This window comes from Alexandromys fortis, unplaced genomic scaffold (genome assembly GCF_014885135.2).
Source record: "Alexandromys fortis isolate MF-2015 unplaced genomic scaffold, M_Fortis_MF-2015_v1.1 scaffold_37, whole genome shotgun sequence".
Taxonomy (NCBI): Eukaryota; Metazoa; Chordata; class Mammalia; order Rodentia; family Cricetidae; genus Alexandromys; species Alexandromys fortis.
In genome coordinates, this window is record NW_026067914.1 from 1,060,539 (window position 1) to 1,084,144 (window position 23,606).

At 37.5% G+C, this 23,606-nt stretch overlaps 1 protein-coding gene across 1 annotated transcript in view; it reads left to right on the plus strand.

Annotated features, from left to right (window-relative positions):
- Positions 1-13,482, plus strand: part of Plcxd3 (phosphatidylinositol specific phospholipase C X domain containing 3) — a 148,356-nt gene extending 134,874 nt beyond the window's left edge. Inside the window, exon 3 of the mRNA XM_050139069.1 lies at positions 7,029-13,482. Within this exon, the coding sequence (XP_049995026.1) occupies positions 7,029-7,182 (154 nt within the window). The 3' untranslated portion in view covers positions 7,183-13,482. The remainder of the gene's footprint in view (positions 1-7,028) is intronic.
- The last annotated feature ends 10,124 nt before the right edge of the window (positions 13,483-23,606 follow it).

The window sequence follows — 23,606 nt, forward strand, 5'->3', positions numbered from 1 at the left end:
TGTGTGTCTCTCTCTCTCTCTCTCTCTCTCTCTCTCTCTCTCTCTCTCTCTCTCTCTCTCTCTCTCCATGTGTGTGTATGTACCAGTTTGTGGGTTTTATGATTTATGAGATATACCTGTTTACCTGAGGTTATTTTCCCACCATTGTTTAACCTGAAGATATAAAGTCTCTCTGTGAACCTGTGCACTTCCATGACAAAGCGGAGGCCTTGATTTTAATCCTTCCAGACCCCAGACTATGAGAAACAAACTTCAACTGTTTGTGAGCCTGGCCTGGCTTCTTACAACATCCCTTAACTGACAAACCCAAGACTATTCACCCATTGGTATTTTATTTCTGCCAGAAGAGACTTTGTCAGTTCTTTCTAATTATCTGCTTGATGCTAAGTAAAATTGACCACTTATCATTTCCCTGTACATTTGCACACTCTCTGTGGCAATATTGCCTCCAAGGGGCAAAAATTGATTCCTGATGAAGCAAACTAAAAGTTTTTATAAAACATAAATATATAAATGGTATGATCACAGACGTATAATAAATAGGCATTTTTTTCCTGCGGTATTAAAATGTCACCAAGGAGAAAGGAAAACAGGATGAGTGATTCAAAGGATCTAGGAGAGCAATCATAAAAGAAACACTACTCCATATTGTTGGGAGCTGTGAACCTCCAAGGTCCTGAATTTCTGGTAAACAACTTGCAATGCTTGCACCTGAGACCCTCAGGAGTTCCTGATAGCAGGAGAGTGGTTTCTGGTGGGTTTGGCTGGGGCATGGCTATTAGTTAAGGATCCCTATATAAGCTGCCTCTGAACACAATAAAGGGGGCATTCTTGTTTCAAAGATGACCTGTGTCTCTGGCTCTCTGTCTGTGAGTCTTTGTGTGTTTCAATCTCCAGCCCCTTGCCCGGCTCACAAACTGCATAGAGCGCAGATGGGTGTGGTGCACTACACATATAAATGTGCAGTGGTGTTTGCAAGTGTAATCATGTGTAGTGATTCTTCTTGTTTAACATAACTCTACTTGCAACTGTCTAAGTATTTGAGAGTCAACTTGGCATAATTGCTTGTTTTGGCTTTAGTACCATAGCGACTGTTAGAAAGTATGCATGCATGCATAGAAAATAGAAATATGCTCCCAACTCAGTGAAATAATATTTTCAATGTAATACTTGTGCTTTGTTGGAGGACAGCAAGCTAGTCCAAGAATATATCACCAGTCCTCAAAGCAATCTATTTTATAACAAAAAGAGAGAGAGAGAGAGAGAGAGAGAGAGAGAGAGAGAGAGAGAGGAAAAATGCTGTCTTATGTTCTCCTGACCTCTCTCAATAGAGATCACAAATAGGTCTAAATTCAAGGACCAGGAATTTAATCTCAGTATAGTGAGGGCATCTGAGGCTGTCTGCAATGGTCATGGATCCAAGACGGAGATTTGGTGCTGACTAGCCTCTGGTGACCTGGTACCCAAGAGTTCTGGGAGACAGTCTCCTCAGACAAGGGAAACACAGGCAACACTGGCCTTGGCACCTGTTACTCTTCCTCTTACCTCTGTGGGTGAGTTAGCTGTTGAAAGAGCATCCTTTCTGAAAAATAGACTCTGTTCAAGACATTCTTCCACAGATACATATATATACTTGTGTAAAATGCAAGGGTGGATGCTGTATTCATAGCAGGGATGCCTCATACTCTTCAGCAAATCCAAAAGAGACTGATGGGGTCCAAACCTGAGGGGCTGCACACACGTTAGCACAGTGCCTTTCTAATGAGTACCTTTGATCCAGAGATCCAGAGTGGTTAAGATGAGAATCTTCTGTAACTGTGGCTGTGAGAACCAAATTTCCTCACCTACTGGTCTGTTTTTGGAGGCAGTGGACCTCTGAGAACGTCTGAGAAGCAGCGGTATCCATCTCAGTGTGTCTTGAATGTGATAATGCAGAGATTTAGGAATATGGATCAGGATCTTAAAGGTATGATTGAAAGCTTTAGTTCATCTAACTTTGCCCCCAATGGATTCAGTTGTACAGATACGTTTTCCAGTATCTGGAGAAACATCCACATATAGCATCCTCACCAAATGTTGCTTTAGCTGGTGTCTGTGCTTTTGTTAATGGCCACTTACGGTCTCAATGCATGCATTCTGCAGGCATCTTGGTGTCTAACTCTAAACTTATCTCTTGTGACAGAAAGATATCATCCTGATCTTTCCAAGATAGTAAATGCCTGAATTTTATTAGAAATCTAGTATAATCCGTGACCTCTTTCTTCTGTCTGCATCCAATCCCACACAAACTGTCATTTGTCACTATTTCAAAGGCACGTTGTTGCTGTTCCAAAGCAGGATACATTGTTTTGGTCTTGATTAACCTCAGAATCCACCATCTTTTACTTAACTGGATATACACAATTATGGACCACCAGCTGATACTTCATTAAAGGCATGGTGTGCAATGTTCAAGCCAAGGTAAATACACTGATCTCCACAAACATTTATCTTTTCCTTGTAGAGAAAACATTCAACACCATTTATTCCAGATTATTTTACAAATAGATAGTATGTTATCATTATTATTTGTTTGAAGACTAGTTTTTGTCTTACTTTTCTCTGTGTGTTGGAACAAATGACTTCAATCTCACTACCAACCTGTTTACTATCCCTTCATCATAGGTCTAGTTTTGAATTTTTCATAAGTCTAGCTTTGAATTTTTTGTAGGCATTGTATTTACCAGTCTACTCCCAATATCTACAAGGCAAACTTTTGTACATCCCACGTGTAAGTGAGTTCACATGATATGTGCCTTCTTTTGTTTCTGGCTTGCTTAATGTAGTGACCTCCGGTTCCATCAATGTTGTTGAAAATAGCAGCACTTTATTCTTTATACAGCTGAATAGTATTCCTTTAAATTCATCTATTCATCTGTGGATGGCCCTTTAGGTTGTTACCATTTGTTGACTTTTCTTAATAGTAGAGTTTTAACATGTAAGTATAGACATTATTTTGACACATTTATTCAATTGTTTTGGCTAACATCCAATATAATGATACTCTATTTCTAAATATTTGAGGAAAATCTCTATTGTTTCCTATAATGGCTCTTTTAATATATGCTCTAAAGTGTGCAAGGGTTTCCTTGTACTGTATCCTCACAGTCATTTGTTATCTGTGTGTGTGTGTGTGTGTGTGTGTGTGTGTTTGTGTGTGTGCTGATCCCAGGGTTTCACATAGTATAAACATGCTATGTGATCATGCCTAAACTCATCTCTTTTTTGATAACAGTTATTTAACTAAAGTGATTTTATTTTGCTATGTTCTGTATCTTCTTAGCAGCAGATGATACTCAAAACTTCATATATAAGCTAGTTATTTACATTGTCTTTTGAGAAATGTATATTAAGTATACTGTGCAGATTTAGAACAGATTATTCGTTGGATGAAATTTGACTTGCATTTTCTACCTAGTACTCTAGGTTATCTTTGTAATTTGGATATTAACTTAATTATATAAAGCACAAGTTTATTCTCCTGTTCTGTGGGCTGGCTCTGCTCTGTTGACCGTTTTCTTAGCTGTGAAAAATATGTTTTATTTTGTCCTATTTTTTTCTATTTTCACTTGTGGAAAGGAAAGATATGATCTCGTTTCTGCAAGCTCTTGTGTTCTAATGTCTTGAAGTGTTCCAAATCTGTTTTATTCTAATAGTGTCTTAGTGACATACTGTATTTGCATTTTCAATGCAGCTCATCCTAATTTTTATGTAACTGTGGAGAGATAGAGATCCGACTTCATTCTTTTTGCTTACAAAGACCCAGTTTCTAGAACCGCTTATTGAAAAGTCCATCTTTCCTCCTACTCGTGTTCCTCACACCATTTGTGAAGGTCAGTTGCTACAGATGCACACATTGGCTTCTGATATTCATTCTGCTCCACCAACTATGTGCTGTTCATGTTGCTAACACTGTGGGAGATGTTTCCAAACAACATAGCTTTTCAGGCTGTGCTGTGGCTACTGCTCCCTGGGTTTAGCTAGTTTTACAGTAAGAAGGGAGGCAATTAAAGAGAAAACTTGAATTTCAAATAGGGAAATAGAAAGTTGCCTTGAAGACGAGATACCAACAAAGACTCCAGACTTCAAACAAACATCAAACAAACAAAACAAAAGAAATTTCATTTGAAAGGAGAGAGACTGCTTTATTAATACCACCAAAGGGGTTCTCAGCTCCAAAACAACCATTTAGGAATTTTTCCCCAAAGTTTAATCACTAAGTGTGCAGAGGCCCTTGCAGCTATGGTAAAAGGACCAGACTACATCTTAACCTAGCATAGAGTTTGCAGCATCATTCATAGAGTTCTGATTTTATGAAAATTCAAAATGTAAAATGAATGGGTGATGGAAGCTGGAAATGAGGCTCCAAAAAGCTGTGAAGGCTACAAAAATCTGTGACATAATTTGATTCTCTACGAGGATGTCTTGAGAGGGTGTTGGAGGAAGCTGTGTTGAAGTTTAAGTCACAATGGATGACTCAGGATGTTGGAGGTGCCATGACTGTTGGATATTTGCAAAGAAAATCATAGAGTGAAACAGGGTCCAGGGAAGGCTACATGTATTCCAGGTACCAGGCGGGTTGTTCTGCAAGAACCTTGGTGACACCACACATTTTGGGTATTTGACAGAGTAGCTAGGCTTGGTGTTTTCCCTGTTGGGCTTTGGGTCTGCTTTGGTCAGGTATTTCTTTGTTATTCTCCTATCCATCCATTTTTAATAGGAATGCTTATTTTTGTGACATTGAATATTGGAAGAATATAACTGACTTGTTTACATTTTTTTCCAGAGTGCTCAATTATGAAATGGTTTTGAATCCCAGAAGGGACTTTTGGCTCTGAGTGGTATTGATCCTGCCTGTTAAGACTATGGGAATTTTGAAGTTAGATTGAAAATGTTTAAAATTATGAAATGTCCATGAGCCCATAGAGACAAGGGGTGGATCGGAGTGATTTTAAAATGATGTAGTACTTAGTGTAGTTTTGCGGCCTTGTGGGCTTTCTCCCATCTAATTTATCAAGCCCATTGTTGCTGTCCTTGTTTAGCTCATGTCTAACCAGCCTTGTTGATGAGATGTTATGGGTGTAGCTTCTGACATTTCTAGGATGAGCAATCTTACAGCCAACTCCCTGATCTTCAGGCTTTTACAATCTTTCTGTCTCCACTTACACCAAGATCCCTGAGGCTTCGGTACCAGAGTGATTTTATGGATATAGCCATTAGGATTGGAATCCATAGCTTCATATTTTGATACGTTGTATGTGTTGCAATTATATTATAATCTTTAAAAATTAATAATAATTTTTAAAAAAACTTGTATTTAGGAATCATGTGGACAAAGGGTGGATTGTTGATAGCTGTTCCTCATTGTCAACGTGACTGGGTTTTAGGATAACCTAGGAGTCAAGCCTTTGTGTATGTCTGTTTGAGTTTTTCTGGAGAAGTTTAACTGAGGAAGAAAGACAGCACTCTGAATATGTTCCTGGTATATAGCAGGGATAAAAAGGGGAAGGAGCAGGAGGTCTTGATGAGCAGCAGCACTTCTCTGTCTCTGCTCTGACTGCAGACCCCATGTGACCAGCTTTCCACTCTCCCACTGTCATGCCTTCTCCACTATGAAATAAAACCTCGAATTGCTTTTGCCATTTTTTTTGTCACAGCATTAGGCAAAGTATCTGATACACATTCTTGACAGGAATCAACACTATTTTCTCATAGTCCTCACTATCTTTCACTATTCTCTATTCCTTTCCCTAAATTTAGTTATCCTACATTTTTTGGGCCATGTCAGTAGTTAGGATGCCTTTTCTAGACAGCCATGTGACTAACTCCTTGTTTAAAAATAAAAAAAAAAACTTTGTATAAATATCCCCTTATCAGTGAGGTCTAATAAACTGAGAGTTCAAAGTTGTAATGTAATATACACTGCTCTTTCTCAGCTTTATATTTCTTTCCTTTATTTCTTTATTTTATTTTATAGCATCTGTTTTCTCTTGCCAAACTGAGATAATTTACTTAATTTTATCATTTATTGTATGTCTTTATTTATTAAAATATAAACTTCATTTTCTACATTAATTTGTTTACTAATGATATATGTGTATTACACCACAGTGCACATGACAGAGAACAATATTCAGATGTCAGTTTTTGCCTTCCCCAAGGCTCAAACTTAGCTCAAAAGACATGGCTACAAGCTCTCTTAACTACTGAGTCAACTAGTTGACCCTATATGCTAATATTTTTCTTTTTCATTCTCTTGAATATTTCAAGTGCTTATAATGGGAACTCCTAAGTACTAGGTACTCAGTTAACAGGCTGGAAGGAAAGAGCAATAATTATACTCTATTGGGACTTTCTTCTTTGCTCACCTGTTTATCACCAAATTATAAAATTTTTAAAGACAGAAATATTTTGCTTTGTGGCTATTTACACCTTAATACATTTCCCTAAAACAATGGCTATGTGATAAATATTTACTAAGTACAAGAATTCATTTCTCACCTCGTCATCCCAGAGGGTATGAAATATAGTGTGCAAAACCAGAGGAAAAATTCAAGATTCATTGTAAAGTATAACAGTATATACTTTATAACGTATATAAAGTATAAAGTATAACTCTTCCAAACTTGAAGAGTCCAATGTAGAGCAGTATGGTAAGATCTCTTATTCAGGTTTTATTTACAAGAATTCAGGGTCAAGAAAATGTCACAACAGCATTTGTAAAGGCATTTGCTTTCAAGCACGACAGCCTGAGTCTAATCCTTGAAACACGCCCTGTGGAAGGAGGGAACCAATCCCTACAAGCTCTCCTCTGACCTCCTCATGTACACACTGTGATTTATGCATATACACATGAATAAATTTAAAAAGACTCAAGAATTCACTGTAGTTTATTTTCGCAGTTTCTCACATTTTTACCTGTGCTTGTATCTGAGATAGCCATGATGAACCATGCCTTATTTAACTTCTCTTTTTGTTTCCTTTCTCAGAGCTCTTCCTGCCATGATGCAGTGGGTCCGCACCCAGAAGCCAGGAGAGAGTGGCATCAATATTGTCACTGCGGATTTTGTAGAACTTGGTGATTTTATCAGCACTGTCATAAAACTCAACTATGTCTTTGATGAAGGAGAAGCCAACACTTGATATTACTCTTTGGAGTGTCCATGAGTAAGATAGAGAAGCCTCATTGTATTAGACATATTCTCAATACACCCTCTGAATTTCCTATTCCACCAAGTCTCTGAAGGACTTAGGGATGGTAACGAGTGGAAAAGAGGGTATACCGTGTCTTCAGTGATTGTAACCATATTCTGCATTACTATAAATATGTCATTTCCCATTTGGTGAGCAAAATCTACTACTAGTGTTAGGAATAGAAAAGAACAGTGAATTTTGTTTTTAAGAATTAATGTTTGTGATATGTAACTCATGAGTGTTTACTTGACTGCATTTTCTAATTTCAACCTCGGGCTCCTATATTATTCATACCCTTTACCCTTTCCACTCCCTCTCTCTTGCTTGCTCTTTCTAATTAGATGCTATATGGGTCTCAAAACAATTGAATGCCCAACGTAATGTGTATTACATTGTTGTACTGAAATGTGTTTGTTTTGTGAGATTTGATAAAATATTCCATAGTCATCTGCAATTGGGCAATTGTAGCTAATTCTTGATCATAGAAAATATGCATCAAATCTGTTTCCCTGCATCGGTAATATTGGCAGTCATTAGTGATTTTTGTGTTCTATGAAAACAATGGTGTTGCAGAGTATTTCCGTGTGAGGCAGCTATGACTACTGTGCAAAAAGGTTGTTTGGAAAGACTGTGAGCATCAACTTTATATTTTAAAAAGAATAAAAGAAGACTGTAATCAGAGATAGCTATAATTTTAATTCAGCAGTCTTAAATAAGAATGCCTTGCAAATGTCAAGTTACAATTGTGTGGCAATCAGAAAAAAATTAAATCCATAAAAACTTCTCTTAATAATTTTAATTTTTCTTGAAAATCTAAAAGAAAGACCACCATAAGGCTCTCCTATATATTTGGGATTCCAAATGCATAATTCTAAAACCCAGATTATGAAAAACAGTTTTAAAGACGCTTCATTTATGTTTATAACTTATAAAGAAGAAGGTGAAGAAATGTAGAGGGAATTCCAATAACGCTTCTTGAGACTCAATCCATAGTCTCTAAAGTTCCTTCACAAATTTTTTCAGTATGTATGATCTCTCCAGACTGAAATTCAGTAAGCAGTCTGGGTTCCTTGCTGCTTGCGGTGAGAAAAAGGCCAAGGAGCTGAGGTCTCATGCAAAGTTTCAGTGGCATCCCTTTTGGTAATACAAGAAAAACAATGTTAACACACTTTTGAGTGCTGTATTCTACTTGTATCTTTGTAGTATTTGGCAACTCCAAAAACAAACTTCAAAGGGCATAATCCCCCTCTCTATGTTTCACACGAAGATCATGAGGTATTTATTAAAAACTATACAATTGCTAAAGTTCCTAAAATTATGGATTATTTTATCTTCACACATAGAAATAATTAACCTTCAGTAGTTTCCTGGGATAATGGATTTCCATGCACATCGTACCCCTGGAGAAATCAAAGCATGGCCTTGGCTTTTAATTAATTTGAATGGAGGACATATGAGTTAATCCCTTTGACCTAGATAAGGAGTTGGTTTAAAGTTTACATCTCAATATTATAAATAGCCAAGAGTTGACTTAGATTGTAGATACTCTTCATTAGAGAACTGCACTTTCTAACAAGTACAGAAAGTGAAGAAAAAATGATATACCAAATAGAATGTTTGTGGAAAATGTGGTTTCTTTTTAGAATAAGTAAGGTGACTGTACATGCAGCAGATAAGTTTATAATTCCAGTTGTGTGTGTGTAATTTGTCACACATACTCTGGTGCAGGCAAGCTGATAATGAGATACACAAACACACACAGATTATATGAAAACATAGGATAATTGTCTTTAAATAAAAACACTGGTTATTAATAAGTAGTATAACTTAAAGATGAATCCCAGAGCCAGGCATGGCAGTACATGCCTATAATCCCAGAATATGAGAGACAAGAGAATTAGTATTTCTTCAAGAGTAGCCTGGTTTATACTTTGAGCTCAAGGTTATCCTGAGCTACATAATGAGATCCATTCTCAAAAATCTAAACAATAAAATAAAAATATCCTCCTTTAGCAATGTATGGAAAAATGTTACAAAACATTTGAAAATGCAGTAGTTTATCATTTAAAATACTTTTTATAAAACCATCACAGCTTGGGTCTTAATATTCACAAAGCATATTTTTCTTTCTTTGTTTATCTATCCTCTGCAAGTCTATTATCTGTCTGTTTCACTTGATCTTTTGTGCAGATGAATAGGAACTCTGTTTAACCAATTGTTGACATTATTCTCTATAAATTTTCTTTTGGAATCAATCTGCTCTGTGATTACTCAATATTGATGCCTCGTGAGCATCTATAGCCAAGCACAGTTGCAATGACACAATTATTTAACTTTACAATATGACAAAAAGAGATTCTTAATCTGTTAGCCAAAAATGAATGCAATGTTAAAGTAACTTTATTGTATTTTCTTGAATTTGGATGTTTTACTACAGTGTTAGCACAGAGTCAACTTTGTGATATTGTTATGTGTACTGGGAAGAATAAATATAATGAAGCATTAGACTAAAATTACTTAACTAGGAAAGAGGGTTTGTTTGTTTGTTTGTTTGTTTGTATTGAGGATTTTGCCATTAAAGATGTCTACACAGAAGTTTGTTAGCAAGAAATTACTTTCAGTCTGAACTTATGATTTCCATATGGATATACAGTTAGTTTCCGGATAATAGGCGCTGAGATAAATGGACTTGCCTTAACTTCTAAATAAGGACTAAGATAGAAATAAACCCCAAGAGAGTTCACTAAACGAGATTTCCGGGAAAGAAAATGGAGATAAGGTGCCTTTAGGTGTCTTCTGGTCATTGGCCCGGCTGTGGAGCACATTCATAGAGCAGACTCATTTTATAGAGAAATGATGATATGCAATTCAGTCAGACCCTTAACTATGCTTTGTCTTTCCAGAGAGCAGGGAGCATGACGGCTACACATAGGCTTCAAGTGTAGCTATGTCTTGATGTCCTTTTTGTTTTCCTGACACTTTAAAACACTTTGTGTTACAAGTCCTATAAAGCAAAATATAAAATAAATAAATAGCTAAAATCCAAGTTTTACTCAACCTGTGGCAATGAAGCCAAGGAGTGAGTGGAAAAAGGGAAAATACTCAATAAAAACATTTTTTACATTTGCTTTCCTGTCGATTGCTCTGAAGGACCAATATAGCAAATATTTCTGCCATTACCATTTATGTCTCCTTCTTACTACACAGAGAACATGGAGAACGAGGAGTTATCCTTTAAAAGCCTTAGGGAATTCTATATGGTAACCTCAGTGTTCACTTTCAGCCATATTGGGGAAACTCAAACAGAGAATGTATCAGAGAATAAAATATTTGGCAAGACACACACACACACATTGTTGAAGTTGCACTCAGTCAAAATGGTTCTCTTGAAATCAATATATTCTGTGTTATCAGGCTTGACTATAGATCCAGTTTTTCAAGGCTTATGGGGAAAATCATTATAACACCAATAAAAAGCGAGACCATCAGAAAATAGAAGCTTCTAGCAGTAGCGCTCTATACTGTCAATTAACCTCAAGATACAAGATCTAATGCAAACTTGAATATAAATGTTTGAGCATGTACACATCTTCACCCAAAGGTGTTGAGTCCTCTAATGTTCTGAGGTGTTTTCGGCAGTGCCCCTGTCCAGGCTCCTATCTGTTAGAATCACTGACTGGAGAGTTGGAAGTCTCAGGAAATGCACGTATCTGTTAGTTTTCAGTCCTACCATTTTACAAATATTTAATCACACAATTTTCTAACTTTTCTTTGGTTAGTCAACCAAAGAGGAGATGAATAGGTCAAGTGCTTGCATCCTGAACTGCTAAGAGAAAATAATACACAGTGTCTGTCCCTCAGGAGATGCTAAATAAGATGTCTAAAGAATTTTATTTTGCTATAATTTTAGTCTTTTACACTAGTTTTTCAGTGACAACATGGTGTGAATGCTCTATTTGCTATAACTTATTGGTGACCCTGTAAAATGTACAGTTTAAAATAATGTCCTAATTGTTTGTTTTCCCGATGATGATAATAAAATATTCTATAGAATTTGTAAAAGGTGTTAATAGAAAATTGTGTAATTTTTATTTTACTTGTGATACAATTTTGTAGTTCTTAGCTCTGAGCATACATTTGTATGAGTCAAAACTGTCAGTGGTTAGTGTAATTATATTGTATCTTCTTAAAAATCAAACTTATCCTAAAGAAAAAGGGCACATCATGACTAGCCTTAACTCATTTTCATTTTTGCTTTGTTTTGTTTGGGCTTACTAGAATTGCTGCAATTTGAATTTTTTTTGCAAAAATCATATTTCTTCTAAAGATGTCACTTAATCAATCTTACGAAGCATATGCTTTAGAAAGAAGCTGAGTTCTCACAACTCCACTGCCCAGGTTGTTCATTAATTATGTTTTTGAAAGTACCTAATATCATTTAGTTCACCAACTTCATTATACACCAGAAAACTAAATTAACTTTATTTCCATCAGCTTCAGAATCAGCGCCAAAATTCCAACACAGTATTTTGTAATGGTAGATCACTTCTACTTTAATGGTAAGGTTTTCATAGAAAGTCATTTCTCTAACCCACTGCTTTTGAAGTTTGGATCATATGAAATCAGATGGACTGCCTTGGATCTATGAGAATCACAGTTTTATTGACATGAGATGATTCCAATCTGATTTGCTTTTCAACAAAATCGATAACAACACTCCTCTTTCTCTCTGTGTGCAACAGGAGACTCCCAATCAGTCTACAAAGGGGGTCATATTGGAAGCAAAACTCTAATCTATTTTAAGCTTCTATTCATGAACATTGCTTCCTAATTTCTTCCATTCTTGGTTATTTATTTTTAATGGTTACAGTTGCCACATGAAAGAAAGAACAGCAGTGAAATTAAGATCTCAGATAAATAATATGTTATTGAGTTTTCTATATAATTCATCATAAATGCTTCCACTAAAATTCCTATTTACATAAGGTTCAATTTTAAATGGATGAGGTCTTCATTGCTTCCTTTAATCTGGTAACACTATGCATAATTCCTTCCAGTCTTTTTCAGCTGGTGGCTGTGAGCTCTGAGATCATCCTCCTATATTAACACAACTCATAAAATCTGTTGTTTTGGTTCCTTCATGAAGAAAATATTGTTTTACACGAAACCTATGGATGCTTTTCAAGAATCTTCCCAAAAGTCATTTGAAAAATCAAACAAGTGTCTTCATTAGATGAATGCTACCAAATTCAATTTTCCCCATAATGGCTTGCTGGAGGACTAGACTCTACCTAATATTTCTGAAAATAGAATCCCCCAGTTATTGAGACAACCAAACACATAGCACATATTAAAAACTTCTCTTGGAAAGTGGGAGTGCCATCTAACTCAAGACCAAAGCTTGTTTCTAAAATTCAGTGTGTTTTCCTTTGAGAGAGGAATCAAATGAATCCACCATCCCACTCCATCTCATTAACACCTTACAATTATTTTGTGAATTACAAGTAGTCATCTATGTGACTGTAGAATATTTGATGAAAGGAACTCTTTAGTGAGTGAGAAAAGAATCCAAGAGAAATACGGTCTAGGCCTGAGGGTTTGTTCCCACGTTGAAGGATGATTCTAGGCAGTCAATGAGGACAGAAAGTGATCCGTGGGGTAATGCCCACGCCACAGAGAGTTGCTGAAACAGATTGTATGTGCAGTTGGTTTTCAGGAACTGAAACCAAAATACCCTGAATATGAGCTATGAGATCTAAGTCTGGTTCCGATATCAGCTTTAGAACACTGGGACCATGCCCGAATTCCTAAATAAATGCCCAGTGTTTCCAACATAGAGTCCTTCATGATCTGAAGATGAATGAAGTTCTGGAAACTTCCTGATAGCTACCTCCTCTCTTAAAATTCCTATGATAAACATAGGAAACCTAAATCCCATCATATGTTTCCATCTCGTGATTGCTGCCAATACATATTTGTGTTGATTTGCTTCATTGCTGGAGAACAAGACTGTGTAGAGCTACTGATGTTTCCCTTCATGAACCCCAGGAAGTCACCAGAGCAAGTCATTCCTGTGCCTTCTCTTTTTAGGATCTGTTCGTTGATACTTCAGTACATGTGCTGTTATGAAAATCCATGCCTGTAGTCTATATAGAAGATGTGATTTTTTTATATATGAAATTGTGTTCTTAATGTTAAAAGAGTTTATTTGTAGCTAGTGAAATTGCTTAATAAAGTCCTGGTACCAGTTTTGCTTATTTTTCCCAATTTATATTCAGTCATGCTTCATTATAACAAAATGGATCTTTCAAGTTGAATATGATTAAGAACATCTTCAAAAACAATAAACAAAGCCCAGGCATCATCACATCAGGATTTTCTTTACACAAAAAAAAAATGTTTCTGTGATAATAAAAGAACACATTGCATGCTTTGGTTAAGTTAAAGTGTGTCTCAATGTTGAATGTAACTATCTTTTGATGCCATCCCTTGGATGGTAAATATCAACACATAATATATAATATAACTTCTTGCTATGACAGAGCCTCTCAAACTAAAAGCTTAAGGTGAGGGAAATACACTGATGAAGCTCCCACTCTGAATAACACAGAAACATTTGTTTCAGAAATAGAGTTGCTTTTGTGTTGCACCAAATAGTCCTAATTATTGGGAGATGCAAATCATGCTTTACTAAAAAAAATATTCTAAATGCTATAATAGTACTCTAAAGGCATCTGACAAAGAAATATAGTTAAAAATTCACTTTATAAATCCACTAGTTTTAGTTTGATTTCTATTGCTGTCAAAAGCAGCATGACCAAAAGCAACTTGGGGAGGAAAACATGTGCCTCAACTTATAACTCCCAGGTCACAATTCATCACTGAATAGAGTCAGGGCAGTAACTCAGGATAGGAACCCGGAGGCAGAAATTGAAGTCAAGGCTGAAACTACGGAGAATGGATACTTACCAGCTTTCCCTCCAGGGCTTGCTCAGCTTCCTTTTTGTTTACCACCTAGAAACCTGACCCAAAGGATCACCTCATATAGTGAGATGGGCTTTCCTATGTCAATCATTAATCAAGGAAATGCCCCACAGATATGGCTACCAATCAATTGGATGGAGGTATTTTTTGTGTTAGTGTGTCTTCCTGTTGTTGTTATCTTTGAAACAAGGTCTCACTCTGTAGGCTTGACTGCCCTGGAACTCAGTATGAAGACCACGTCAGCCTCAAACTCATAGAGATCAGCCTGTCTCTGCCTCCCAGAGAGCTGGGTTTAAAGGCTTACTACTTACTACTACCTAGCCCTTGAGACAGGTTCTTAATTAATGTTCCTCTTCTCAGATAACTCCAGTTTGTGTCAAGGTAACAAAACCCATCCAAGACTGTTTGTTATATGTGTTTAGATTTACGACATCAGAAGATCTCTACATATAAAGCTGTAATGATTTCCAAATTTAGGAAGGAAGTATTAGTGTTCTACAAACACTCTTTGACAAGATCACAGCTATGCTTTCATGGCAGACATTTCAATAGCCTTGTTCAGCAAATATTTAACCTACTACGTGACAGACTCCCACTAAGCAAAGCAAGACATTTCTAAAATGTTCCTTAGAGGGCCTGATAAAGTGCATATTTGATAGATTCTGACAAGATATAACAAGTGACATGATTTTGCTCCTAAAGAATCAAATAAACATGCTCAATGACCTTTTCTATGTGTTATTTCTAAGGAGTAAAATGTTCAAACATAGGTTTATATTCCTGAGACCTAAGAAAGAAGCTATCTTTCTTAATTCTTACTATTTGTTCCCAAATATGATAAATATAATATAAAATATAAATATGATAGAAAAAAGTTAGTTATACCAACAGTAAATTAAGATCAGTTCCTGATCACAATGGTACAATTTCAACCACTGTGACAGCCAGAGGTTGAGAACTCTGAAAAAGAAGCATAATATTCTCCACCCCTTACCCTCAAGTACCTTCTGTCCCCACTCCTTGCCCTCCTTTAACTTTTGTCTTCCCCTACCCATCATCCTTCCTCTACCCCTTTTCTGTCCTATAATCACTGTATTCCCCTACCCCTTCTTCTTCCTCTAGTCCTATTGCTTTCTCTTGTTCTCCCTTTACCTGCTGTCCTCCCTCTACCCCTTGTTCATCCTCTACCCCTTGTCCTGTGTATCACCACGTGACTGTGGCTTACCAGCAAGATTCTAACTGGTGTCCGTCTCAGGCAGAAGATCCATGGCATCTCTCACTCTGGTTCTTCCTCCCAGAAACCAGTTCTGTTTTTCCCACCTACCTAAGTTCTGCCCTATCAAAAGGCCAAGGCAGTTTTTTTTTTTTTATTCATTAACCAATGAAAGCAATACATGAACAGAAGAACCTCCTATACCACATCCACCTCTGGATAGCTATGCCTTGGAGCCAGCTTTACAACACTGGCTTTAGAGTTCAAATTCCCCATCAAGTAAATCAGATCACTGATTTTTAAATGAATTTGATTGAAGACATTGTAATGGGGAAGACGGATATAATCTTTATACCCCATTGGTTTCCCATGGCTAGTTAACCAACTACAACTAGCATCAACTTGAACTTGAGTGAAATCAAATGCACCCATTTTGAAGAGAGATCACACAGAAAGTAAAGCCTAATTCATCTCATCAAGTGAAAAGAGAAGCCCTTATGAGAGGGGATTATACATGAAATTTGAACAAGATAGATTCAAAGCAAAGAAGGAACAGGTAAAGGGGACAGATGCCTGCTTCTGGGCATATCACAAAGAGGGCAGCTGTGTGATGTTCCATGCATAATCTCTGCACTGGAAGTTTGGCTCCTGGCTTGTGAATTGAGAACTGAGCAGCTTTGCTAGGTCAAAGCGACTTAAGTCCTCCATACGAAGAGGAGTTGTTTGTTCATGCTGACAGCATTTCAGACAGCTGCTCTCGCTTAAGAAGAGGTTACTCTGACACACTGGTGCTGCAGTGTGCCCTGGGATGACTTTCTCCTGGCTTCCCAGAGCTGGCTTTATATGCATCTGCCTGCTATTCCAGGCCATTCCGATTTTACTTTCTCAGTCTGAGCTGATTTCAACCTGTTCTGTTTCCAAGTGAGACAAGTCAACTCAAATTACTTTAAACTAGAGAGAGGGAGGGGTTGCCTTTTCAAACTAATTAGAACTAAAAGGAGAGGTCGTTCTGGCTGCACCTGCAGCTGAAGGCTCAAATAGTATTATGGAGGCTTGGTTTTTCCTGTCAGCTTCCCCTCTACCCTGGCTGTATCAATACAAAATCTTTTCATACTGAATCATTATGAATAATGAAACTTCTCTCTTATAGTTTTATCTCAAAAATAGAATGGAGTGTCATTGGTCTCAGGGGGGCCTAAATGTGTGCAGTGTCTAAGAACAGCCAGCCTGGCATAGCTGCTCGTTCCAATACTTGTAGCTCTGTCATCAATATATCCAGGCATCCTTGGGTTAAAACACACACAGAATAAAATATTTGAAAAAAGGAAGATACATCTAAGCAAACTTTTTTCCCTTGTAGTCATTCCCTAATAAGTATAATGCAAGACTTATTGGTGTAGATTTTACATTATATTACAGATAGAGCAGAGACAGTATAAAGGAGTAGTTCCCCCCCCCCAGGGAGTAGGCATAGTATATATTCAGACACCAAATTCTCCGAACAAAGAACATTTGTTACCCCAGAGAGATAAGCATGGGGACCGGATTGGGGGACTTAAAAGCCTAACAACAAGCAGCAGCAAGCAAGCAGCAAGCAGGTGGGTTTTTTGTTTTGATTTTGGTTTGGGGTTTTATTTTTTTCAGGAGTGAGTTTTTAAGAAGAAAAGGGGGGAGTCTGTGCTACAGTAGAGTGGTAAATCCTGGTTGGACATGTTAGCCAAATAACGAATTTTGATTGTTGGACCTTGGTGTTTGTCTCAGGAATGAGTCAGTGGCCAAATGAAGGAATAGACCTTGCAGGATAGCTTTAGGAATGTAATCTAACAGTCTTTAGCAAGGGAGAAAGAAAGGGGTAAAAGGGCAAAACCTGTGAGCACCATGTTTGCCGTGCTCATGCTCAGGCCTGCTGAGGAATCCTGCAGATGGACTTTACAGTATAGGGGAGAATGTGCTTGTTTGGGGTTGTTTGTGTAGTAGATGTGATCTCTGGAGATTTTTAGTATACACGGAAGTCCTAGGAGACATTGCTCACAAACAGGCAGGACAAGTGTACACGGGTCACTCCTCTTCTGTCCACAACCTTCTCAAGTCACTGTTATGGTTGCAAAGAAAACTGAAGCTCTGCTACAAGAAACCAATCAAACAAATGAAAGAGAAAAATGAAAGTGTTCTAGTCTGGCCCAAAGAGAAGATCTGTATTCTGCAAAAACCCCACAGAGTCTCAAGCCAAGTCAATAAATGTGTGTGTCTATTTCATGAACTCAGTAGGTTTGCCTCAAGTTCATTCATAACTATTCTGAATCCTAGAAAAGATGAAAAACTAAAAGTGAACATTAATGAACTCTATTTTTAAAGTTTTCATGTTTTTCATTTCAAATTATTTTAAACTTCTAAGAGCAAAGTATTAGAAAAAATATATACAATTTTTTCTTAGAGTAATTGTTAATTTAATTTTTAAATACTAAGTTCTTATAACCTTGGGAATATCATTTCTAGATTACCATTCATATTCCAGCAGTAGATTTTCTTATTGAAGTGTTAAAATCAAAAACTATAAGAATATGTTTTCATCCAAAATTCACATCATATGGAAGCACCACAAAAAAATATTAAATAAAGGCAAAGGTTCATATTAAAAAGAAAATGTCTATGATATATGGGATGTGGGAGAGAATTAGATTCACTCTGTAGTATGAATGAGGGCTAGAGCTTTTCTATGAAGGAAGGGATAGACAATTCAGAAAAACTATTCCCAGAAGAATCTAATACTGTCAAATTAATGGTTTGACACGAGGCAAATAGCAGAGTGCTGATAGCAGCAAATCATACCTCCTTCATCAGCACTAACAGTGAAATACCCCACAGTCATTGGCCAGATCATACCTCCTTCATCAGCACTAACAGTGAAATACCCCACAGTCATTGGCCAGCTTCTTGAGTCACTGCTGAAATCATTAACTGAGCCAAATACAGTTACAACCTGATATGAGGTGTATCTAAATCACAAGGGGGACAAAGTGAGGCGTGAGTATCAATGTTCAGGGATGCTCTAGGATTTTCTGTAAGGTATCTTCTTTAAAATACTTTTAAAACATCATTTAGATGGTATCAATGTAAAAGATCCATCCCTAGCCACACCTTCACTTTGACTCCCACTTCAACAAGGGCAGTTTATGAGATAATAAAGAAAGGCTCTTCCAAGTAAAATTGTAGCATCCAAAAATGAGTTTATAAGCTAACCCTAAAAAACGTAAGATGTAATGGTAGCTAATGAACGTAGGCGTGATTTGTGTTGTATTAACCATGGGATTCCTAGATGTGGTTCAGCAACTGTACATTGTCTTACCGGGCTTTGGCAACTTGCTAAACAACTGAGGTATTCAAGAAATATTTACATTTACCTGAATGATATAATTCTGGAAAAATCTGCAATTTAGTATTCAATCTATCCAATAAACTAGAAATCAAAGTAAGTCTCTACAGGTCTCATAGATCAGAAAACTAGGGCACGAGTCCAGGAGGTAGATGAAAGGGTCATGATGGTATGACACACAAGAAAGACACTAATACTCACCCACCTTGACAGTATTGCAGGAGACTGAGCAAGCCCTGCCAAGACGTGATAAAAGCCTAGTGATTTTATCAGTCCAAGGTATGTAAGTAAGACCAAGACCCAGGACCAGTCATGTGACTTCAAAGCTCATGTTCTTTGCATTAAAATAAAAAAGTTAAAGGGGAGAACAAAATAAGAAAGGAAATAAAGAGAGGATAGATAAAGCACAGAAGGCTATTATATTCTAAGGAGTCCAAGGGACCAATCACAACATGGTCACAGAAAATATATTTAAGCCAAAGATATAGTGGCCTGAAACAGGTCACATAACATGAAGTCAGTGTCACCTCTTCCTGCTGTTGCCCTTAGTCATCCTTATTGATTTGATTGGATTGCACTGTTTCCCCCTGTCAATTGCTTGATGATAGCCTTCAGTGATTAACTACAATGGGTGTCTACACCACAGTATAAACACAACTATTGACTCACTTAAACAAAGGGGAAAGGCCCAACTTCTCTTGAGCAATTAACTAACACAAGTTCAGAATCACAAGACCTTCTCTTATCTTAAGTGACCAGCAGCAGAGCCTTCCTTGCTGTACACACTTGGCTTCCCATTGTGAAAAGAGGTTTTTAAAGAGAAGAACTTTTACTAGAAAGATTGATGTGCAGCCCAATGCCCCTTCACTTGCTGTCAACATTAGGCACAAAGATATTCATTGCTCCCTCCTGCCTACATAAAAAATTCAATCTCAATTAATAACTAGACTATCATTCATTTGCTGAATTAATATTTTAATTGAGTGCCACTATTTATCAGATTCTATACTATATCCTGTAAATGTAGGTATGACAAGACAAGCATATTTATCAATTGGCCTCTTGCTAGGATATTAATAAACTGCCTGGTTAGGGAACATGGGATGGGGGAGTTCTTGCATAGCAAGACATTGGTGATTGTCAAGCAAGAGGCTCATACCATCAGATTTTTAGGGTTGAAACCTAGTAGAGTGAAGCATGGAGTGGACGCTTGCAACAGTCAAGAAGGCATTTTTTGTTAGGTGAAAAAGCATAGTCTGAGTGGAAAGGAAAGGAACCTGATACCACAGTGATGAATTAATACTCCTTCAAAGTCATGGGCGGAATGGCAAACCTCATTATAATCCCAAGGAATGGAAATGGGACTCTATCTCAGGAAAGGACCAGGAATATTTTAATGGAATGAAGACTTGCAATTCAGTCCTTGAATGACTTTTGAAATATAAATAGATGATAGATAGATGATAGATAGATAGATAGATAGATAGATAGATAGATAGATAATTGGTAGATTATAGAGAGATAGAAGACAGATGATAGTGGTGGTGATGATGATAATGATGAAGACCGACAGATTGACTGATTGATAGAGACTGATAGACAGATAGATATACAGATGATAAATGACAGTTTTTCATGTAGTCCAATCTGAGTTGTAACTTGTCATGTGTCAAGGATAACCTTGAGTTTCCTGATCATTCTATCTCTACCTCGCCAATGCTAGAATTACTAATATTAGCCACGATGTTATGTTTTATGTGATTTTAGGGACTGAACCCAGTACTTTGTATATGCTAGGTTGGATGGTTTGAAAGAAATAGGCCCCCAAGGGAGCAGCACTATTAGAAGGTATGGCCTTGTTGGAGTAGGTGTGGTCCTGTTGGAAGAAGTGTGTCACTGTGGAGGTGTGTTTTGATATTTTATATGTGCTCAAGCCATGCCAAGTGAGACAGTTCACTTCCTGTTGCCTTGGGATCAAGATGTAAGGACTCTCACCTCTAGCACCATGTCTGCCTGCACACTGCCTTAATTCCCATGATGACAATAATGGACTAAACCTCTGAACCATAAACAAGCCACCACAATTAAATGTTTTCCTTTATAAGAGTTACCATTGTCATGGTGTCTCCTCACAGCAATAAAAACCCTAATTAGGACAGTAGGCTAATACTTTGCCAACGGAACTATGCCCTCAAATTCCCCATCTGATATTTTAATGTTCATATTTGCCTCTATCGATGAGCTCCAATTTCTGGAATGAATTATAAATAATATTCAGCATCATGTTTGCTATGCAGTCTTGTAAGTTACCGCATCCATCATTTCCAGAAGGTCCAAGTCAAAAGTCTGTCTTTGGAAACCAATAGAGTAAGAGCCAGTCTGTAGGTTAGGAAATTCTACAAGATTCTACCGAGAACATCCATGGGGTCTTCAAAAATCCTTATCAACCATAGCCACAGAAGAGGAACCTTTTTTAAACACAGCTGGTCTGTTGTATAGGATTATGTATCAGGGATTAGTCAGAAGAACTTAAACACTGGCCACATCTACGTGTTTGCTAAAATGACTGACAACAATTATCATCCAACAGGAAAAGATGACAGTTTTTGAAAACAAAAAAGGAAAGAAGGAATTAAGGATTTATGTACCTGTGTATTGAGCTGATATGACTTCAACTGAGTAGACTCGCCAATGCCTGTTGATGATTCCACTGACGTCAGCTGGTGTCTATTGCAACCAGCTATTTTTATAAATCAGTTGAAACGCAGCAGCTGTTTCTGCTCTGAATTAGATCAGGGAGTAGCAGGGAAATCCATGGCCTGACCATAAGGCAGATGAAGAAGCACTTCTGGATTATGTTAAGGAAAATGTCACTTTTTTTTCTTTCTTCTTGTTTATTCTCAGTCTGAAGTTGCCAATTATACAAATCACTGGGTGCTTTTTCTTGCAGCATTTGTAAAGAAGGAAGAAAGAGAATATTTTGCTTTGTTCATCTGAGAGTAACTACAAGAAGGCTGAACATAAAATACATGGCAAGCCAATCTTTCACAAGAGACTAGAATTGTCGAATTGTCACCTCCAGACTACAAAAGTCCAGCATTGCTGATGCCTGCTCTGTTTCTCTGCACAGTCCTGGAGTCCTTCATGAAAAATAAAGAGAATGAAGAAAAGTAGGCAAAGAGTTTATCTGGACCCTCAGACTCTGAGAGGCAGCATCTATGAGTTCTGTGGCCACAGCTTATGAAGAAATAAAACTGGATATATTCTGATGAAGAGTTCACTGAAAATATCTCTTGGCGTCACCAGATAGGGTCCCTTGCCAGAAGACTTAATTACAACCACACAGCACAAGATGCTTACTGACACACAGCAGGAATTCCCAATAAACATTGATCATATATTCACTTGCTTCCATGTGGTTAATGCTATGCTTTTAAAAAATTGTTTTCCCCTTTTATTGAAAATTGACTCTTCTCTCACAATATATTCTGATTATAGTTTTAACTTCTTCTTCCAGTTCCTCCCCACCTTGCCTCCCATCTAGATCCTCTCTCTTTCTGTCTCTCATCAGAAAAGAACAGGCTTTGCATCCATGGTCTCTGATTGCTCTTTGGGCTGATGAGGAGGCGGACTTGATGGGGGAGGGGGACTTGATGGGGGAGGGGGAGGGAAATGGGAGGCAGTGGCGGGGAGGAGGCAGAAATGTTTAAAAATAAATAAATTTAATAAAATAAAAAAGAAAGGAACAGGCTTCTAATAGATAACAACAAAACATAACAAAATAAAATATGATAATATAAAATAAAAACCATTGTATTAAAGTAAGACAAGGCAAACCAACAGAAGGAAAAGATCCCAAGAGAAGGAAAATGAATCAGAGATCAACTTGTTCACACACTCAGGAGCCCCACTAAAGCCCTCATCTGAAAGTCATAATATAACCACAGAAGACCTGATGCAGGGCACAGGCCCTGTCGTTGCTGCTTCAGTCTCTGTGTGTTCATGCTACTCTATTTACAAGAGCCAGAAATTGGAACAAGCTAGATGCCCCTCAACAAAAGAATGAATAAAGAAAGTATAGTATATTTACACACAGGAGTATTACTCAACTGTTCAAATAACATCATGAAATTTGCAGATAAATGGATGAAACTAGAAAAAAAAAATCATCCTGAATGAGGTAATCCAAACCCATAAAGATAAATATCATATGCATTCGCTTACATGTTCATGTGGGAGTCCCCTCTGTATGCTATGAATGTTTTATTACCATTGATTCAAAAAGAAGCTGCTCTGGCCTATAGCAGGGCAGAATATAGCCAGGCTAGAAGAGATATAGAGAAAGTAGGCAGAGTCAGAGTACCATATAGCTGCCGAATAATACAGATGCCAGATCCTTACCAGTAAGTCAGAGTCTCGTCCTGATACACAGATTAATAGAAATGGGTTAATTTAAGATGAAAGAGCTTGTTGCAGGGGGCCACTGGTTCATTCTGGCCACCCAGAACTATCTCCTCCATGGTGTCTCTCGACTCCGCCCTTTTTTCTCCCAGCATTCAGCCTAGTTTTCCCTGTCTTCCTAAGTTCTGCCTTGTTATAGGTCCAAAGCAGTTTTTTTTTTTTACTGGTTTTTTTTTAATGGTAATCATGGCACACAGAGGGGAATCCCACATCAGCTGTCATCATAAAATCCATCCCCTCCAGAGCTCAGGGAGCCCACAGGAGAGGGGGAAGAATGAGCATAACATCCAGAAGGGATGGAGGACACCAGGAGAACAGGGTCTGCTGCTGGTCTACTTTTTA